The 19,979-nt window shown below is 44.8% G+C and overlaps 1 protein-coding gene across 2 annotated transcripts in view; it reads right to left on the reverse strand.

Moving 5' to 3' along the window:
* Positions 1-19,979, reverse strand: part of kif26ab (kinesin family member 26Ab) — a 66,748-nt gene that overhangs the window by 33,580 nt on the left and 13,189 nt on the right. For both annotated transcript variants that reach the window (XM_028983498.1, XM_028983491.1), the window contains exons 3-4: positions 9,295-9,726; positions 2,988-3,154 (exon numbers count right to left, since the gene is read on the reverse strand). In XM_028983498.1, coding sequence (XP_028839331.1) covers positions 2,988-3,154; positions 9,295-9,726 — 599 coding nt within the window. The remainder of the gene's footprint in view (positions 1-2,987; positions 3,155-9,294; positions 9,727-19,979) is intronic.

Consider the following 19,979-nt stretch of genomic DNA (forward strand, 5'->3'; position numbering starts at 1 on the left):
ATGTCTTTTCGATTATGATTTTATCTTCCAGACATTAGAAAAATAACATACTATGGTAAAATGATTATTTCCCTGCTATGTCCTGCTTTTGCTTTGTATCACATTTGATGTTTTCATTTACTTTTTATTGTTCATTTAAGACACATACACACACACTCATACCCTGCTTAAAGTACAGTATCAAACCATTTCAGAAACAAGACAAAATGTGAAGAAGCAGAAGCAAATTAAAAGTCAAGCTGCACATGTTCGGCTATGTATCTATGATGCATGTGCACCCAGTCTGGTAGGGAGAACACTCTGCTTCTCTGCGTATTCTCCCGGGGCTCTGGCAACAAAGCACTCTGTCTGCTATAAAGGGCAGCCCTTGTCTGGCGAGAGTCTGAATTGTTCTGGGGGGCAATTACTCAGGAATGCCTGCCTGTCCCAATCACCGTCATTATAGAGCGTGCTCACCTGGCCAAGACTCTTGGACTATGTGTGTGTGTGTGTGTGTGTGAGTGTGTGTGTCTGAGTCAAGAGCGCCAAAAAACAGCTGCTTCCTGCATCTCAAATCTACTGTCTTTCATAGACAATGAACTCTATCCCCATTCTAATGTCTACGGTCTCCATCAGCCGAGCACGGGTCTGACTTAGTGGGACAACAGAGGGAGGGACACGTTCCAGATGAGCAAAAAATGTCAGCATACGCCTGATTATTGGCCTGCAGGTGTTCATGAGAATGGACTGTGTCAAAAATCTGTCTCCCTAGGCAGCGCTACAGCCCAGAGGTTTGTGCCCATCCCCATAACAATAAGCTGCTTGTTTGAATAGTTAGAAATACTTTTGTCTCAAAGATTCAGACTATTGCTTGTTGACAGATACATATCATGTGTGTCTTTAGTACACTGACATGTTGATTTGGTTTGGACCCAAGATCTTTTCCAAAATTGCTGGAAAGGATGCAATGAACATCTGCGCTGCTGTGATAAAGGCAAGGGGTGGTTAATTATTGGATGAAGCTCATACCTGAACATTCCATTCAATAACACATACAACAACCACTCACTTAAATGTAAGTATTTCTAACGTTTTTCTCACAATATATTTTTTCCCAGGCCGGAGCCAAACTTCTGACCCGTATTAGGAGAGTTAGAGAATGAATGCTTATGTCCTTTTCCCATGTTACCACGTTGGTGTCGTAACAGACCATTTTCCTTCCACATGGGGACCCTTTATTTTTCTGCAATCTGTGCCTAAGAACATCTCATATCAGGTTATCAGTCCTCTGTTAGTGCCCAGGTGAGATACCAATTTCCTGCCAATGATTGTTCTGTAGTTGTGGGAAAAGGGCTTTGGTTGTGTTAGCGTTCAATTGGGGGTTTGGAGGGTCTATCAGCAGCAGAATGACATGGTCTACCACACAAGGGTCAGATAGCAGCAGCTTAAGTAAATCTTATTTTCATTCTCCCCTTTCAACAAACACCCATTCCACACACATTAAGCAGTCTGTATTTTTACAGGGTTATAAAGAGTTAAAAATACACCATTTAATCTGTGTGGGCACACAACAAAAACTAAAAAAGGAGATTCAGGTCTGGATGAAACAAATTGGCATTCCCCTCCACACTTCCTTCACCCTCTGCCTTCTTAATTGTAGGCTAATTAACATCTCATTTATGAGTCGATCTTCATAGGTTGAGCAAGCATCCTGAATGTCTTACAAGCAAGTTAAAAGCCTCTTGCGCTCTTGGACCGAGAAGGCCCAGGGTCTGGGAATCTTCCTTGCATATCCCACGGTTATCCCACTTTGCTCTTTCATATGCGACTCCTGTAATGATTCCTTCTGAGAACAAATACGAAATGCTAATTGTATGCAATGCTCCTCGTTGGGGGCGTTGGGCCCTTTTTGAAGGTCTTGTTCAAATTCAGTGTGAAGGAGTTTTGTTAGAGAAGTTCCCCTATTGTTGACGTGGATGCCCCAAAATGGCAATGAGGTGGGGGTTATTTTAGTAACATCAAAGGCTGAGTGGTATCCTTTAAAACCGCTCCAGTAGGGTTGGGCTAGCATGACAATAGTGTAACGACAGATGTAGTGATGGGTTTTAACAATAGAAGATGTGGTAGCACTGACACATCTATTTCACTTCCCCGTGTATTTCAGCAAATGTATAAACACCAGAAATTCTTGGCAAGGGTCTTGAAGTAAAAGGTGGTGACCGCCATCCCTTCCTCCACATCTCCACCTCTATGAAATGAAAAGCATGGAAAAAACACCACCCTGCCCACCTGCTTTCTGAGCCGCCATCCAAAGAAAACATGACCAATTATAAATCAGGCCACTGAAATTAACCCTGTCTTCCCAAGGGTCAGTGCTTACTGTTGTTTGGAGGAGAAGCGGAAGTCATCTGACAGGAAGTTACATGTAGGGAGGATCTCAGAACCCCAAATTCCCAACCTTATTCCCATTAATCCTGCCAGGTCTGCCAAAGGGAACTTGACCTCATATCCCAAAGTCCAATGCAGTCACATTCCAAACTCTGTCTATAACTGACATTTCAGGAAAACAACCAATCTGAGGGTAGTTTCATGCAAACCGATTACAGTTATTACTAAGACACTGGGAAAGGGTCCTAAATCAGCACCGATGGCGACCACAACTGTACCCTTGGTGCCATGAAGTCATGAAGTTCAGCATTTTAACAGCCCAATGAATCATTGTGACCAAGCATCCCCAATGACAACCATTCATTACAAGCCAGTCTCTTATGGGAATGTGAGCTGTCTCCAGGAAATGTCTCTCAGCACAAACAGTTGGCGAATCCATCAATAACATTTTATTGCATTATAGCCCAACGCATCATCTAACACCACTGGCCCATATTTCAGAGCAGAAACAGCACAAGTGCAAAGTAGTTTCTTATGTCAAAATAACCATTGAGGCAACATTCAGATTTTTCAGTAGATTCAAAGTAAAATGTGCAGTGTCGTCACACTCAAGATTTTACCTGATGAAGAAAGATGCTGCTGCAGAGGTACCCTGGTTGTTTGATGGGTTTATGGACGAGCCTAGCTGAACCTGGTTCTTCTGCCTGGCTGGTGTCAATGAGGCGCTGGAAACAGAGGAGCTTGATGTTGGGGTCTCCCATTCTGCTGAGCTCAATGGACCCTGTGTCTTAAGGCAAAATAAAAAGTGGAGAGAGAGTTCAGAGGGTAAGTCATAAAAACAAAAATCATGGATCATATGTGGTCATGGTTATGCTGTATTTATGATCATGTTAGCTGGCTGATTGTGTAAAGATGAATATAGATTAAAGCATAAAACAATGTTGGTTGGAGAAGCTTGGCTCTATTTGTACCATTAAGTTGCAAAGGCATGCATGGGCCTCAGATGGTTATGGGCACCCTGACACCACAGCAGATGAACAAGAACAGTAGAGCCACAGTGGTAAACAGAATGTGCCTCTAATGATCCAAGTCCCTCAGGGCACCATGACATGGAACAACCATGAGGTGAGGGCATGTCTTTAGGGAGAATGGAAGGGCAGAGAGTAGGAGGGAAGTTGGTTGAAAATCACACCTGAGACATGTTTTTTAATCTGGTGGCATGTCAATAAAAGGCCATGTTAAGCTTCATCAGAGCTTCTATACTTCACTCACTTGTCCTGGTTTACCTAACATGTTGAGACATCCATGATGAAAGCTGATTGGCAATTTACACAATGGAGGACAAAGAGGGGAAATTCCAAGACACTCACTCAACTGAAAAATGCATTTCTAAATATGCATATCAGCATATTTAATCACTTTTTTTATTCTGACATTCATTAGAGGAAGTAACCGGACACCCTAACCTTAATTGATAAAAGGAACACTGAAACTATCTGAAATTGTCATGATCTGGTCCGGCAGGGGTTACTGCAGGTCCGGAGTTCGGACCGGAGTTTCATGTTGGTCTTGTGTAATGTTCCCTGATTGTTATCACCTGTGTATCATTTTATAAAACTTTCCTGTTCCTGTCTGTTCGCCGTCGGGTCATTGTGTGATGATGTTTCCGTTGTCTTGTCAATGATGTATTAAACCCCTGTCCTGTGATGTCGTGCGTATGCGTCCTCCTTCCTCGCCATGTCCAGCCATCATGACAGAATGACCAATACAGATTTGGACGCAGCCGACGACGCCCCGCTGAGATCCAGGGAGCCGTGGTTCGCCGGGAGGAAGATTCCGTGTGGATTCCATGTATGCACCTCCGGTAATCGCCAGTTCCCCGCCCTAGATCCATGTCATGTTTTTATCGGCTCCCCAAGCGTGACAGACTCTCGGCGGCCTACAAACCTACCGTGGGGTCGAGAGGATCTGTCACGCTGTCCATGTTCCCCCTGGCGATTCGGGATGCAGGGAATACCAGCGAATTTGTGCGGCCGGACCTCGACGGCCTATGAAAGCTACCGTCGCACAGTTCAGGTGCTCCCGGCGATAACGAAGACGAGGAAAGCGGCGGACTTCCCAGCAGTCTCCCCCACCAGGACCCTGACCGGAGTGGCAGGCGCATGTGGACGATGGACAGGATGCCGGTTGCCCACGAATGAGCCGTGCTTTGGCACGGGCCTGAAGCCGCCAGTGCAGGACAGCTGCCAACTCGTCCTTATGGACTTCCTCCCCCCCTTTCTAGGACCGTTTCTAATTGCACTCCCTGAGGTTGTGCCTTTGAGGGGGGTACTGACATGATCCGGTCTGGCAGGGATTACTTCGGACCGGAGTTTCATGTTGGTCTTGTGTAATGTTCCCTGATTGTTATCACCTGTGTATCATTTTATAAAACTTTCCTGTTCCTGTCTGTTCGCCGTCGGGTCATTGTGTGGCGTATGTATGCGTCCTCCTTCCTCACCATGTCCAGCCATTGTGACAGAAATATGTAATGAACAACCTTCATTAACTGAGCTGTACCTTCACAAAGAGGTGTAACATTAATGCAATGCATTCCCTGAGCATTTGCCCTATATACATGCCTAAATATAGCATAATTATATATTTTGGTGTAAAGCGTATGCCTAGTGTGTGCAATACATCAACTCAACTTGACATCAAATCAATGTATAAATGAAAAGTAACATTCTAGCCACTCTAGACACACTGGAGAGGGTCTTGGAAAAAGCAGACTAGCAGTCTTGTATGGTCAACTAAAACGACATATTAAAAGACCAGGCAAGCCGTCATCTCTTTTCAAATAGGGGGGATATATTTGGGGACATGGAGTGCCGCAAGAAACTACAGATTTGACGCAACACTCGCAACCCCTGGACTCCCTTCCTTCTAACCTCCAGCCGTGCAAGATCAATATTAATATTTATTAGCATCGAATACTGTGCAATATCTGTATACTGTTCAATAACATTATTCTCACTCCAACACAGTCCACCACACTACTCACCACTTGTTCATCATTACTGTGACTACTAGCAAACAATGTGAAATAAATGTGCAATAATTCTAATGTGCAATGTAACCCACACACACTATATTTAATATACACTGCATATAAAACCATACTCAGTTATTTATTCTTCCCATATGTATATAAAGCTGTCACTTCACTTTTTTGTATATTTGTATTCATGTCTGCACTGAATGAGCTGCTTTTAATCTCATTGTACATGCGTATAGTTACAATACAAAGGCCTCATTCTATTAACTCTTACATAGCACAAGGATGCCAAAACTGATATTTTTTTACCTTCCCTAGGAATTTTTTGTACCAAAAGATAACAAGGTACCTTCATTTACCTTAATTGGTTTGCCATGTGCTTTTTTGTCATATCTTTTGCTAAATTATTACATATTCTGGTCTATTTCTACTTCATGAAAGCAAAATGTATGTTATGATTGGCTGCTTTGTCTGTAAAAATTGTGCAAATTAAACACATTCGGCATGTGACTGAACAAATCTTATTGCCAGATTATAATTTGAACAATTATATTGCCTATTATGCATCTGTCATTTATTGTTTTATCTTTTTGAATGCAGTCGTGATCCAAATTGCATGAATAAACTGAAAATGTAGTTGTGCTTCACAATCGACTCCATTTCAAGTGCTGCAGCTCCTGTAGAACTCTGGTTTGGAGATCTCGTGTCAAAGATCCAGCTAGCGACGTGCTTAATGGAGAGGAGGAGACGCCAAAGCCAAATGAGGCGAAGGCGAAATTCCACTCTCACACTTGTCAGAGCGGAAAATAAAAAAGGACACCATGCGGGGTCCCTCGCACGGCGGGAGCAGAGAACCCCCCCGTCAACGCATACCGCTCAGGCAGCACATGATCCGGGGTAAATAAAAAGCAGCTTCAACGCCTTGCCAGGGCTGCCTATCTGGACACAACATCAGGCTCCAAACAGAGATTAAGCAAGCGAGGTGTCCGATTTCGGCCCGACAGGCAGGGGGGTTAAGAGGGCCGTGCAGAAGTGCCAGTGGGGGGTGAACACACACACACACACACACACACACACACACACACACAACTACTACAGGCAAGAAATGACTTTAAAAATCAGCAACACACACACAGTGGACACATCAGGCCTGTCAAAAAAGCCTCTCTAGGGACAGACACGTGACCTAAGCCCTTAAGTCAACCAGTGTTTTTTTAAGGAGCTGAACCGCGGGCGAGGAGGGTCAAACGCGCCGTATCCCCCAGTCAGATCATTAGGCAGTGTTAGGAGGCTGCTCTGGGTTAAGGTCCACTCAGGGTCCATGTCAGTAATGAGCCAACCCCCCCCCCCCCAGCCCGCTGCCGTTTCTGAGGGGGGCTATGTATGTGAAGAGAAAAAGAAACAGGAACAGAGGAACAGAGGTCACTTAATGTATGGTGAAGCACCCAATCCTACTTTCTTTCTTGCTTTCTTTCTGTTCTATCGTTTTCTCACTGCTGCTCCCTCAGGTGACCCCTGATCCTCTGATCCCACCGGGTGAGCTGGCAATTATCGGCCAAATGAAATCCACATGGCTAATCGCCACCCGCAGAGCCACACAGCTCGCACCCATTACCTACAAAGAGGTGCCTCCAGAGGAGGAGGATAAGATGCTGGAGGTGCTGAAGGTATGAGGTACGGGAGGTAAAAGGAGAAAGAGAGATTGGGAACTAACGACAATTGATTTTAACCTCTCACGTTCAATCAGTCTCTTTCTCTTCTCTCTCTGTCTCTCTCTCTCACACACACACACACACACACACACACACACTGAATGGCAGGGTGCCATGTAGGCTCTGCAGTGCAGATGGTCCACAGGGTTTCAAATCGGAAACAGACGACAAAGGAAGGTCAAACAGGGACCTTACACACACACACACACACACTGCATGCATGCCAACACATGCAATCAACAATTATAACAGACACTCACAATGTACGCAAATACAGAAATGTGCAAATCTGAAAAACAGTTTCTGATAAAAGCTCAGTGGGCGTGGCTGTGGAAAAGCCCCTGGTCAACAGGCACGAGCAGGGGGGGGGGGGGGGGGCAATTCGTCATTTGGAGCAAACACAGGGTCACATGGGTTGACACTACAGGCGAGTTTGTATAATATTTATACAAGGCTGGTTGTATAAATGAAGCCGATATACCGCGTGCTCTTTTCCTAGAGTGTTGGCACGAGTGTGTGTGTATGAATCACTGGTCAGACACCCTCACACAAAGAGAACGCACATCATTTCTGACTTCTTCTGTCCTTCTTTTAGTCCCTCCTGCCTTTAAAGCCGCTCAATTATTGGGTCTTTCTTTTCGCCGTTGGAGCCCAAGGCAGTGCAAGGACGACTGTCGTACACTGGTTGCCTCTGTTCCTTTGTCTCCTTTGTGCCCCCCCACCCGAAGTAACCTGGTGAGGCTCGGGTGAAAGCGGCTGCCTTTTGTCGTTTTTGCCTGTAACGCCATCGAGTTGGCACATTTTCTCCGGGGAAGTCTGAATGCCCTGGCTACGAGTGGGTCTCCAAGGTGGAAGGAAGTCTCTCTCTGTGTGTGTGGGTGTGAAATGCTTTGCAAAAGCAGAATGTTTCAGCAGCACAGCACCTTTTCGACATGGAGTGAGATTTTTTTTTTTGGTACCAACACATGCTGGTTCTTAAAAGCTCTCATTCTCAAACACAACAGTAGTTCAGTTCAATTCAGTAGAGAGAGAGAGAGGCAGGGAGAGAGAGTAACCAAAATGCATAATGCAAATAAAGCCTCGTCAATTTTGTCCCACAGAAACAGAAGGCCAGAATAGATGGCAGGGAACCCTGCAGAGAAGACTTTGCTTAGTACACACCGGCTTCGCACTCAGATGGACACACACACACACACACACACACACACACACACGTGAATACAAAGAATCCTCAATCCACAATGAGTTTAGAACCTGTGTCACCTGTATGTCATATCTTGTGCACAAGTTTAGTTTAGTTGTATAACTCATGAACAGTTACTACACACTTTTTAACACCCACGCCATGGCGACAAATGGAACATGTGCTGCAATTGATAAAAATAAAGCTCTGTGTGATTTGGCTGTCAGTTGTGTAACCGTGATTGCCGAAGAACAAGCAGGACAAGGTCAAGAACCAAGCAGAGTTCTGACACAATGCGGGTGGCCCGTTTCCAGCATCTTCTTCTGGATTCCAACCCCTTTTCTTGACCCCCAGAAACAATAAATAATATGCGCTGCTTTAGCCTCATTGTCGCCATTAATCCAATTTACACTGCAAATTGTTCTTTACTTACCAAGATTTAAAATCTTAGATCTATAAATATGAGTTGAATTATCTTGTTTTTAATGGAACTTATTTCTAGATTTTAAGATCTCTTTACCTTTAAAATGATCTTGCTGCCTGGACAGATATAGGACTATGTGTGCACAGCAGTGGCTTTAAAGTTGGGATTTTTCTTTTCTTTGCCTGCTACAGGCATATAGTGATGGGGGTGTTGCTAATATTCACTAGTTCAATTGAGTAAAAGCAGGATGTATGCATGTCGGGTTTGAAAGTGATCATGTTGTAGAGCTGATGGCTCCAGAAACACAGGTACCACGAGCAAAGAAAGGGAAGAGATGGATGCTGGTGACATATCAGCACGGTGGCCTTGAATAGTCCAAAATGAGAACGAAGGCTGCGTGAGAGCTGTCAATCATCATTACACACCCCTCATATTTTATAATATAAACATCTTGTCCTCTCCAAAATACCGATAATTACAAAGCAGTCGTCTCTTGTTTTATATGACAATTTTTGTAAATCCTGAAGATGTGACACTGTAGGCTGGGTTGTGTCACTGCGCAGGGACCTACCGGACTGGGCTGAGGTAAGAAGTTGTTGACGCGGGAAATGCTCCACATGCCTTCCAGGTACTGCTGAGCTTGGATGGTGACGGAGCCGAGGGCTCCGGTCAGCGCTCCGCCCCCGACGGTCATCTGGACAGCGGGTTTAGATGCGATGCAAGGAGAAGGACCTTGCGTCCACCCAAGCCCCCTCCGCTTCTCCCCCACCGGTATCCTGGAGCCGACTTGTCGGGGGGTGAAGGTGAGCACGCTCTGCCTGGTGAAGGCGCTGGGTGGGGTGAAGCCGGGCACCTCTGAACAGAGACCCTGGAGGGCCTGATGTCTAAGCTGCTGGGTGGGCGTGGCACACACTTGGCAGCGTGTCCCCTCGTGCCCACTGGACTTCACTGGAATGTCAGGCACATGGAGCTGGTCAACCAGGAACGCGGCAAAGCCCGGATCCTAGACAGAGGGAAGACGAGGGAAAAAAATCATTTCTAAATATGACAGCAAGGTCCAGGTCGTTCCTGCTTCAAGCACAAACTCTAATATTCCCTAATAGTCACTTCCCCTCCTTAAAGACACAAGCTTATTTAGACTTGGGTGGTGGATAACAAACCCTCACAGCAATTTCCTGGGCTCCGGAATCTGTTCAGATACGAGCGTGGATTTGTTTAGTCCGGTGGAAGTCCCGGGGATTAAGTTTGACCCCACAGGCCGGACCACCGATCTGACTACAAACAAGGGTCAGTTTTTAGAGAAGAGAATAAAATAGAAGAGAAGAATGGCTAAAGGCCCAAAGCAGCTAAACTCATAAAGTAAGCGCTGTTGCTTTTATGTCAGTCTTCCCTTGGGTGGCATTTAACATAAAATTGAAGATCCCCGCCCCCTCACTCGCCCAAAAGGCACGTCACAGCTGGAAAGCAGGACCCGCCGGGGCCCGTGATGGAAAACAACAGCTGCGAGTCCCAGCGCAGCATGCATTTTCATGCGATAAGGCACGAAGGGCCCATATATGCGAGAGCGGCAGCGTGAAAATAATCATCTCCGACCCGGCGGCAGAGGCACGCAGCCCACCTGATGCCTGCAGACTTGCATCACTCGTCGCGGTCCGCAACCGCGAGCAGACTAGCGCTCTTATCTCTTATAACTTCTTATCTCTGAGGGACACTTCCAGTCAGTCTGTAACCCGACAAGAACCCAGTGGCCAGACTTAAATGGATTTTAATCATTTTAAGACAAAGTTTGAACTTCTCCGGTTCAGAAAACGGGTCTAGCGGTAAGGAAACAGACCCACAATGGGGTTGCCAACCGAGATGAAAGTGAAAGTGAAGTGATTGTCATACACAACACAACACAGCACACGGTGCACATAACAAAATGTGTCCTCTGCTTTTAACCATCACCCTTGGTGAGCAGTGGGCAGCCATGACAGGCGCCCGGGGAGCAGCGTGTGGGGACGGTGATTTGCTCAGTGGCACCTTGGCGGACTGGATTCGAACCAGCAACCTTCTGATTCTGGGGCTCTTTCCTTACCTGCTAGGCCACCGCTGCTTACCAAGGGTGATGGTTAAAAGCAGAGGACACATTTCATTGTGTCACCGTGTGCTGTGCTGCAGTGTTTCACAATGGCAATCAATTTACTTTCACTTTTTTTTCAGCAGTAGCACATAAAGGGTGCTAACCCTGGGCCCAGAGGGGCAAGCGGGGCTCATCAATAGAGCCCTCAGGAGCATAAATGTTTATGGTGCCTGAGCGCCGCAGAGCCGCAGTGCTAATCATGAGAAGTGGTTCCAGGGAGTCATTTATAGTCGCAAATTACGGCACTTGCCAGTCACGATCGCATGCTGATATTCCAGGACGAGAGCGAACCTTCTCATCTATTTTGTGCAATAAGCGTGACTTCCACAACTTCACCAAACAGTGCACTGTAGAGGACTTTATCATGAATGAATTTCCCATCAACTAACTACAATTACATGTTGGTAATGAATATATCAGAACACCTGCATATGTGCAGTTTCAATAACTTTCAATAATTTGTACCAAATCAATAAACTGGAGTTAGGAGAAAGCAATACGTCTAAATAATGGAAAGTTTGCTTCTCTAATTCTCTGTGAAAATGAATCGATCCAATTAAGGAGTGGTATTCAGTAGCAACTGGATGAACAGTCTGGAAACTTGACTCCGATCTGCTGTGTTGCCGTGGAAAAGGTCTATAACAGCTCTCCCCTGTGTCTATTTTTTCCAGCTCTATAAATAAGCAGATGCATCCCAGGTATAAATACACACTGCCCCATCTTTCTATGTATAGATATATATGGACGGAGAGAGAGATCGAGGGCGAGAGGGAATCATCATATCAGGCTTTAGTAACCCCAGCTATGGGGCCTGTGTTATTTTATTGCCAGTCAGTTTGGATTTCCATTAGACTCCGGGGCTGAATAAAGCTGCACCGCTGTGGTCAGACTGTGAATGAGGGGATGTGATGAGTGTGTGTGTGTGAGTGTGTGTGTGTGTGTGTGTGTAACCACAGCCATTGGAAGGATCTGTGAAGAGACACATGCCTGCACCTGGAGGGAGCTCTTCATCACAAATCCTTGACCTCAGCATCTGAGCTCAGCTGCATCCTTTAACAGGGAGCAACAAAAGCATGCCGGAGATTTCTCTCTCGCGCCAACGCGGTTTATTTTCCACAGACATGCTGAGCGACATCCTACCGTATTCCTACCAAGTCAAAGATGGTGAACACTCCGGCCTGAGACTCGCAAACAAATTATTTCTCATGTTAATCAGGAATTACAATGAACAAAAAAGGAAGTCCTGCTTGGTTGGGCTCCTCTTTACATACATACTTGATATAAATGTCCCATGTACCAATTGTTAAAAAACAAGGGCTCATAAAATTTATTTTTAATGGGAGACCTTAAAAAAAACATCATGTATTCCCCTCCTTTTGACAATACGCCCAGTATGCCTCAATCAGCGATCCTACATCAGTGGAAGTCATTGTGAAACACAGCAGCACATCACACGGTGACACAATGAAATGTGTTAGCTAACATGTCCACCGGACGTGAGACCAAACAGCCGCAACATTGAAACCACGTGGCCGTCATCACCTCAGCCCCAGCAGGCTTGACCCTCCTCCCCCCACGCCCACAGAAACCTCCACCATGTCTGTGCTGGCATCCTCCTACCTGTCTCCTGACCGATTTATTAAGTGTCACCATCAATCAGGTTCCGGTACCTCCCAAATTTAGTAGGTCCATGTTGCACAGTGTGTTTTGTAACGATCATATTAAAAAAAGATATCAGACGACGTGACCTGAAGATGAATGCAGGAAATGAAATTGGACCAGCATCCAGTTAGCTTGTTCCGATCAATGTTTTATTCCTGTTTCCCACGTGAAGGAATCTCATCTGGCTGACTGAACTGAACGTGAGAGATGTCGATTCTTTTTAAACACTCTCCACACTGGTGGCTGTGGCACATCTCTCCCTTCCCTGTCCATTAAAAAGGAACCAAGTCACCCTGGCACCTTTTAATTCACATATAGAGCAACCTTCCATGGAGATGGAAAGCCTAGACAGACATGGGGCAGGACACAGCACCACTGTCAGAGTCTTCCCCAGTCAGGCCTAAAAAGAATGTGACTTTTCACAATTCAACAGTTCAGTGTCTTTCTTTCATCTTTTCATCCGTCTAGTCTCCATTTTTTGAAAAGTGCCTCATATCTGCCCTCTTCTCAGAACTGCCACTACCATCACTTCTGGGAGACGAAAAGCTTTGGAAGGCAGAAAATAATCTTTCAAGGCAGAATGATTCTTTTAAACCTTCTATAAACCAGACCAGTGCAGTGGCTGAGGTGGTGACACAACAAAATGTTTTAACCATCACCCTTGGTGAGCAGTGGGCAGCCATGACAGGCGCCCAGGGAGCAGTGTGTGGGGACGGTGCTTTGCTCAGTGGCACCTCAGTGGCACCTTGGCGGTTCAGGATTTCCGATTACGGGTTCGCTTCCTCACCCACTAGGCCACCACTGCCCAGAGGGGGGTAGGGCTTTCTCACCACAGACCATAAAGTCAGAGTGCTCCTTCCACCAAACCGGTGAGAGAACATCAGGCCGCATCCAGACCTGGTCTCTAACCATCAACCACTGTCCAAACTTTCGCCTCGGGAACTCGGACCAGCCGAAAATCAGAGGCTATAAACCCTGAAACCTCCTATCATTTTTATTCTTCTCCAGGTGTTTCAAAGAGCCTTCCCACCTTCCACCAGATCAGATTATCCTCATAATGACGTAATTATTCTAATATAAGCATGACATGTCCTGACCGAGACAAGGAAGAATCTGAGCCAGGAGGACCGGCTGAGAATGAGGTGGGAAAAAGTTGTTTGGTGCGTGTGTGTGTAAGACAACCCTCTTAATGTGTGTGAAAGTGTGTGTCTGTGTGTGTGCAAGGCAGAGCATCTGGACTAGTAATTAGCCTCGAGCATGAAATCCTAGCGGTGCCGAGGCCTACTTGAAAGGCCTGAGCTAATCCACCACTCCAGCTCTCCAGGCTCTGCTTAGTAAAATTGTCTCCCTAACCCTCCAACTTCACGAACAACGGCGTGGACATTTGGCCACTTAATGGCTCTTTTTATTGCCAACGGCAACAGAGACACCACCTGTTAATCCTACTTTACTGCTACTGTGTGTGAGATTAAACTCCCACACATGAACTCTAACACACACCATGGCCTCCCAAACAAGGTTCTGTTAATGATGGTATCAACCGGTGGTTCTCTTATTACTGATCAGCTGTAACTGTAGTTATTCAAGAAAATAATCAATTTATTTGAGCGTGATTTCACCCAGTGAATACAATACGTGTTCATCTGGGATTACAACATTTTTATTCTTTGTTCTGTATCTTTCAGGACAGTCACACAGATGCACAATGGTGAAAAACTCCTTATCGAAGCCTAGCAATGGCATAACTGCAAGCACAGAGTCAACGCACAACTGCTGTGGACATTTGGGTCAAAACAGAAAGTTTTTCCTTTCTATGATAAGTGAATGTGTGTGTGTCACATAATTCCCATAAAGCCAACAAAACAACACCCACCTATATTGAAAAACTGGCCAAATCAAATCTGTGACTTTTCGTGGTGTGCTGCCACCGTCTCTACGGCCTCTTCACCTCCCTGCTCATGCAAAATCAAGCACCCTCAGTCCATTAGTCCTCCTGCATCACCCAAGTCCTTCACTATGTCAGCACATGTGCCGCACCAGCATAATGTGCGCAACTGCTGTGTGTATATACGACCATTAAGTAAATCAGTTTACTTAATACCCAATAGTATCTTACTCAAAGGTCAGAGTTCAGGTTGTGTGTAAAAAATGCACACTCCAAACACAGAAACACACCAAAAAGTCCCCAAACATACAGAACCGTGCACACACACATACACATAGTGTGTGTTTAAGGATGCTTTCTTGTCATCTAATTACAATACCTTACTTCCTGGACCAGGAAAATCTGTGCTTGTTTATTTATATTTCTCATGAGAAAATGACATGAAGGTAGTCCTCTACATAGAAATGTTCACAAATAAAGGTCTTGTGGTGAATCCACAGGAATTCGCTATTTGATGATGATTCTTAAAGTGACTACAGCAACAATTGCCAAAAGTATGTGTCTGTGTAAATACACATTTATACCCAACATGGTAATATATAATAAAATTGAGCTTAGGAAGCCTTTAATCAATCAAAACAGGATGAACTATGTCTGGTATGTCCACGAGTGGTTCCCAAGTCTTTCTTCATTGGCTTGACCAATCTTCTGTTCAACAGCTCATAATGTTAAATGGTTGTTAGTACCGGAATTTTTAAGCATTTCCTATAAATGATGTGAGGTCCCTCAAGTGCTTGTTGAAAGGCCACTTTTGGAAGGTGTGTTCTCACCATACATTTGGTTTGTACTTGCTAAATCATTTAAATCAAAGCCAATGCATCCACACAAGTACATAAGGGACTGCAACAGAGAACTGAGGACAGTGATGAATGAAGACTGATTCTAGTGGGGACTTACTGTGCATTACCGTGCTGTTCCATTTACCGACTACCTATTAGTAACCATATGTAGTTGTGTCAGTACCTTCAACGTGACTGACCAGAGGGTTGGAAAAGCATTGCTACTTCACATCTAAAGTGACTCTGAGGGGACATGCCAGGTGTGACCCAGCAGCACAACTTCTTTTATGCACAAAATTTTATTTAATTCACTGGGAAAGTTACATTCAAAATTGATCCACCAATTACGTCTGTTGATCTACATTGATTTCATCTACATCAACCATAAATCCCACAGCCCCTCCAAAAAGGATTTGCATTTACCCCTATTTTAATTCCGCTAAGCCCTACGACTGCATCCCAAGATCCCAGAGGGCCCAGAAAAACCAGATGTTGTCAGCACAGCCTGACTCCCCAAGCTCACAGCACACCATACCATAAAATAAAGTTAATTATTGAAGGAAAATGCAAACAGTCAGAGGTAAACATGCGCAGGGGCAAACGTAATTGTGAGAGCTTCCTGCCAATATGCTGCTAAAACCTAATGAGATTCCTGCTCTGTAGCACTGGTTTGTATGCCTCAATCTTCCACTGCTCCCTTAATTAGAATTCCTCATTTAAAAGGATATGAAATGAGGAAAAGAGACCATGCATGCGCATTAGTGCTTGATATTAAATCACAGTATTAGATGCACAGTATATCCTATTGTGTGTATGTAGGTGTGTGTGTGTAAATAATTATTAATCATATCTTGACTATTTAATTACTTATGCAAAAAAAGTGTTCAAGCACTGTATCCAAATGAATAATTATGCAAATGTCCCCATGGTTTCAGTTAATTGCTCTTTTAAAAGATATGATGCTGATAACAGCAGTTTATTTATCATCTGATGAGGTATAGTGGACAAAACCATTATTAATTGTAGATGACTTACTTACAAATATCTCAAAATGGGCTTTATTGCGTTACTGCTATAGTGTTATGTTATGGCTCAAAGTGCTAACATGAAAATTATTACAATCTATAAAATCATAAGAAGCCTTTGCAAAAGCTCAATTTTAGCTAGATTTAAAAGATAGCTACAGTTATGTTACTGTACACAAAACAACTTTAAACGATTGTGTGGAAAAATTGAATTCACTGCAATGACTGAACTTACCCTACATACTTTACACAACCATATCTATCAGACAAGAGCCTAAAGGGTTTTTTAATAATCATTAACAGCCTACTGATCATTTTGTAAATTCCGGTCACTGTCATATGACTGACAGCCCCTCGTCTATTTTAAATGATCAGCTCACAGCATTCACCATTTACCGCGGTACTCTACAGTGGTGGCCTTAAGCAAGACTACGTGGCCAGGCAATTAACCAGTCAGTGAGCATGCCGGCACTCTTAAAAGACGGCAATTATTACTTATAATGCGGCATGTTACGCACCAAAGTATGCCGTGCTGCTGTAAATGGAGAATTTAATAGCAATCAAAATTGCAATCAGCCAGGGTATTAATCCTTTGCATTGTATTGTGGGTATTTGGAAAAAGGTTTGCATTATAAACACTTCTAAGACAAGCGAGGGGAGAGCAAGGATGTTTTCTTGTGAATAATGGGGATGTCTAGACGTATTCAGAGGAAGCGCAGGAGATAGCCGAGGCACAGACTCCCCGACTCCTCACTCTATCTAGTCCTGGCACGTGGTGGACCTCACTTAATCCACTTAATGACCATAAAAAGAGCCTTTTCCTTTCTCGCTCTTTTTATCCTCTGAGTGAATGGCATGTGAACGATGACAATGGCCGTTTTTGTCACTTTGCTGACAACAACGGAGGAGAGTGTGAGCAACAGAGAGGTCAAAAAACAAATGCGGCGCTCAAATGAAATGTATTCTACATTCAGCTGAGGCTTGAGGGGAAAGCAATGACCAGCCCTGAACCTATAACTGGGTGAACAGAAATGACGAACAGACACAAAGACCAGAGAGAAAAGCGGAGCGGAGTAGAGAGACCCACACACACTGTAAATACAGGCATTTATTCACCCTTGTGAGGATATACTGTGCTGGGAGGTGATAAATCACCTCTGTTTGTACAGGTATACTCGGCATGATGTGATATATATTATTACTTTTTTTGTTCACTTTGCCTCTGTATTATCTGGCTGGGGGTTCAAAGCGCTCACATAATGCAACACACACACACACACACACACACACACACAGAAGAGAAAGGATGGCCAATTTGTCAAGGCCTTGAAAGCCATACACCTGCATGAGCAATGCTGCACTCGTGCATTGGTGAGTGTGTGCGTGTGTGTGTGTGTGTGTGTGTGTGTGTGTGTGTGTGTGTGTGTGTGTGTGTGTGTGTTTGTGCATGCAGTCTGAGTAAAAAAAAAAATGCGGGATCGCTGCTAAGGCAACAGGCCACTGGCCTCGGCTGATCAACCAATTACTTCCTGAAAGAGACGCGGTGTGAGCCTGGGAGTCTCGGGGCGAGCAGAGCCGGGCTGGATCTGCATTTGAATGGCCAGTGCCTCACCATTACACTGGCCCTCTCACTCCTTTGTGCAGCAATGCACTTTGGGAAAGGACCTGAAGGTGGTGTGAATAAGGCTGTATAGAGATTTGAGGGGACATATTTTTCTGGTGTGATATATGGTAAAAACAGGTTAGGATCATATCTATTGATCTCTATAAACCAAACGTTTGCACATGTTGTATATAATGGCAAACAGCAATGTATTTCTTAAATATTATAAATCTTTTCAATTTCAAGGCAATTTTCTGGGATTATGTTTCAGGGTCTTCTTCATAAGGTAAACTATGATCAGGCTTACTCAAAATCAACCCCTCAATGGACTGCCCTGCCCAGGAGGTTGTTCCTCCACCCGAAGATGAAGATGGATTGAAGTAACATGCTGCTGATACAGCCATTTTGATGTTTTGCCTTGATGGCGAAGAGCTCGGGCTCAGCAGGAAACACGGCCTGTGGAGAAAGACCTGTTCTCCTTCAAAAGATGCACTTAATGGCACGTGGTGGTTGCGCGATCACACTCACCCTATGCCAAAGGCCATAATAGTATGGTAGAAGGGTCGAGGTTCAGGGGTCAGCTAATTATGCTGCTCATGCTGGGCGCAAACCTCTTTGGGGTATGTCAGGGACGCGCGACCTCTGACATCCGGCAACCCACTTCAGCAGTCACGGGTCGTTGCTTTATCCGCGCACGGAATTGAGACAAACAGACGCACAAGGCCTGTCAAGAACAGCCTGGATACACAAAAAGGGAAAAGTGAGCGACAGAGTGACAGAAACAGAGAGTCGACATCCTCGCTTGATTAACTGGCCGACACTAAACACAGCGCATATCAAAATAACGTCCTGATTTAATATCCTTCCTCCTCTTGTATTCGGCTCAAACGATTACATCTGCGTCGGTCGGTTCCCAGTTTTTTGGTAAACAATGCTGCTGGCTCATGTGCAGGCCTACCCAGCCAAGGCAGGAAGAGGAAGAGGAAGTGCAATGGGCTCACGTCTTCCTCCCCAGGCCAGGGCAGCAGGAAAAGGAGAATTTCGGGAGCACGACGATAAACACATGGCAGGTTTTGTACTTAACGGAGAACGTCCATAAGGCCTACATGGAGTGGTGATAAGAGACCCGGGTGGATGAGCTGATCTGGGCACATCTCCGTCCTTATTTAATTTCATTCTTATACTTGTATATCATAGTAAACCTGAAGCACACACCTGATTTCCCTGTTTAAACTGTGTGTCACAGCACAAAAATAGTAGATAGTAGTAACTTTTACTACTAAAATGTTATGCTGGTCAAAAATATTCACTTTCACATGGACCAGAGTCTACAAATTCTCAGCATTCAGTGAGCTTGCATTCAGTGAGTCGGACCGACAGTCAAAATGTTAAATGAGCAACTTTGTGCTCATGTTAGGTTGCTACCTTAAATATTATGAAAATGATGTTCACAATGAACACCACCGTGCTTTCAAGCGAAAGGCAAAGACTAACGACGATGGAAATATACACAGACTTGTTGATATATGGTGGTAATAACTGGATTTGTTACTTAACAAATCTTTAACGTGTTGAAATAGTCTGTGTATGAAGAATACCCGTTACTGTTCCAGGATCAGCGTTTTGTGGGAGTTCCCGGGTCGTAAACAGCTTGCTTTTTTTGGTGTGTGAAAGTGGTAAAAATAACACTGTCGAGTGTCCAGCAGCGTGTCACACCCTCCACTGTTTATCCAAGGGAGGAGGGTCACTGTGGTAACAAGGCCAGGCCTCCAGCCAGCACACATCAAGGCAGCACTTTCCTAACATGTCATTTCCTGTTTTGACAGGAAGTAGCTAGAGATAGCCCATGAGCGCCAACACCAGAGGGTGATATACTCCTATCCAGGACTGCCAGCTGTCCTCAGGTGGCAGCGAGAATACGTATGCACACACACACACACACACACACACACAAGAACCTGTTTGTGTTGAAGTGTGTCTGGGTGTGTGCAGCCGGCTGCTTCAACTCTTTGTTTGAAAGCCAAGAGAAGGTGCTGATGGGTGTTCCTCCCTCAGCGGTGTTTCAGAGTCTTTCATGTCGCAGGAAACTCTTCGAGGAGACACAACAAACCTGTGATCGC

Source organism: Denticeps clupeoides, chromosome 1, assembly GCF_900700375.1.
Source record: "Denticeps clupeoides chromosome 1, fDenClu1.1, whole genome shotgun sequence".
NCBI classification, from domain to species: domain Eukaryota; kingdom Metazoa; phylum Chordata; class Actinopteri; order Clupeiformes; family Denticipitidae; genus Denticeps; species Denticeps clupeoides.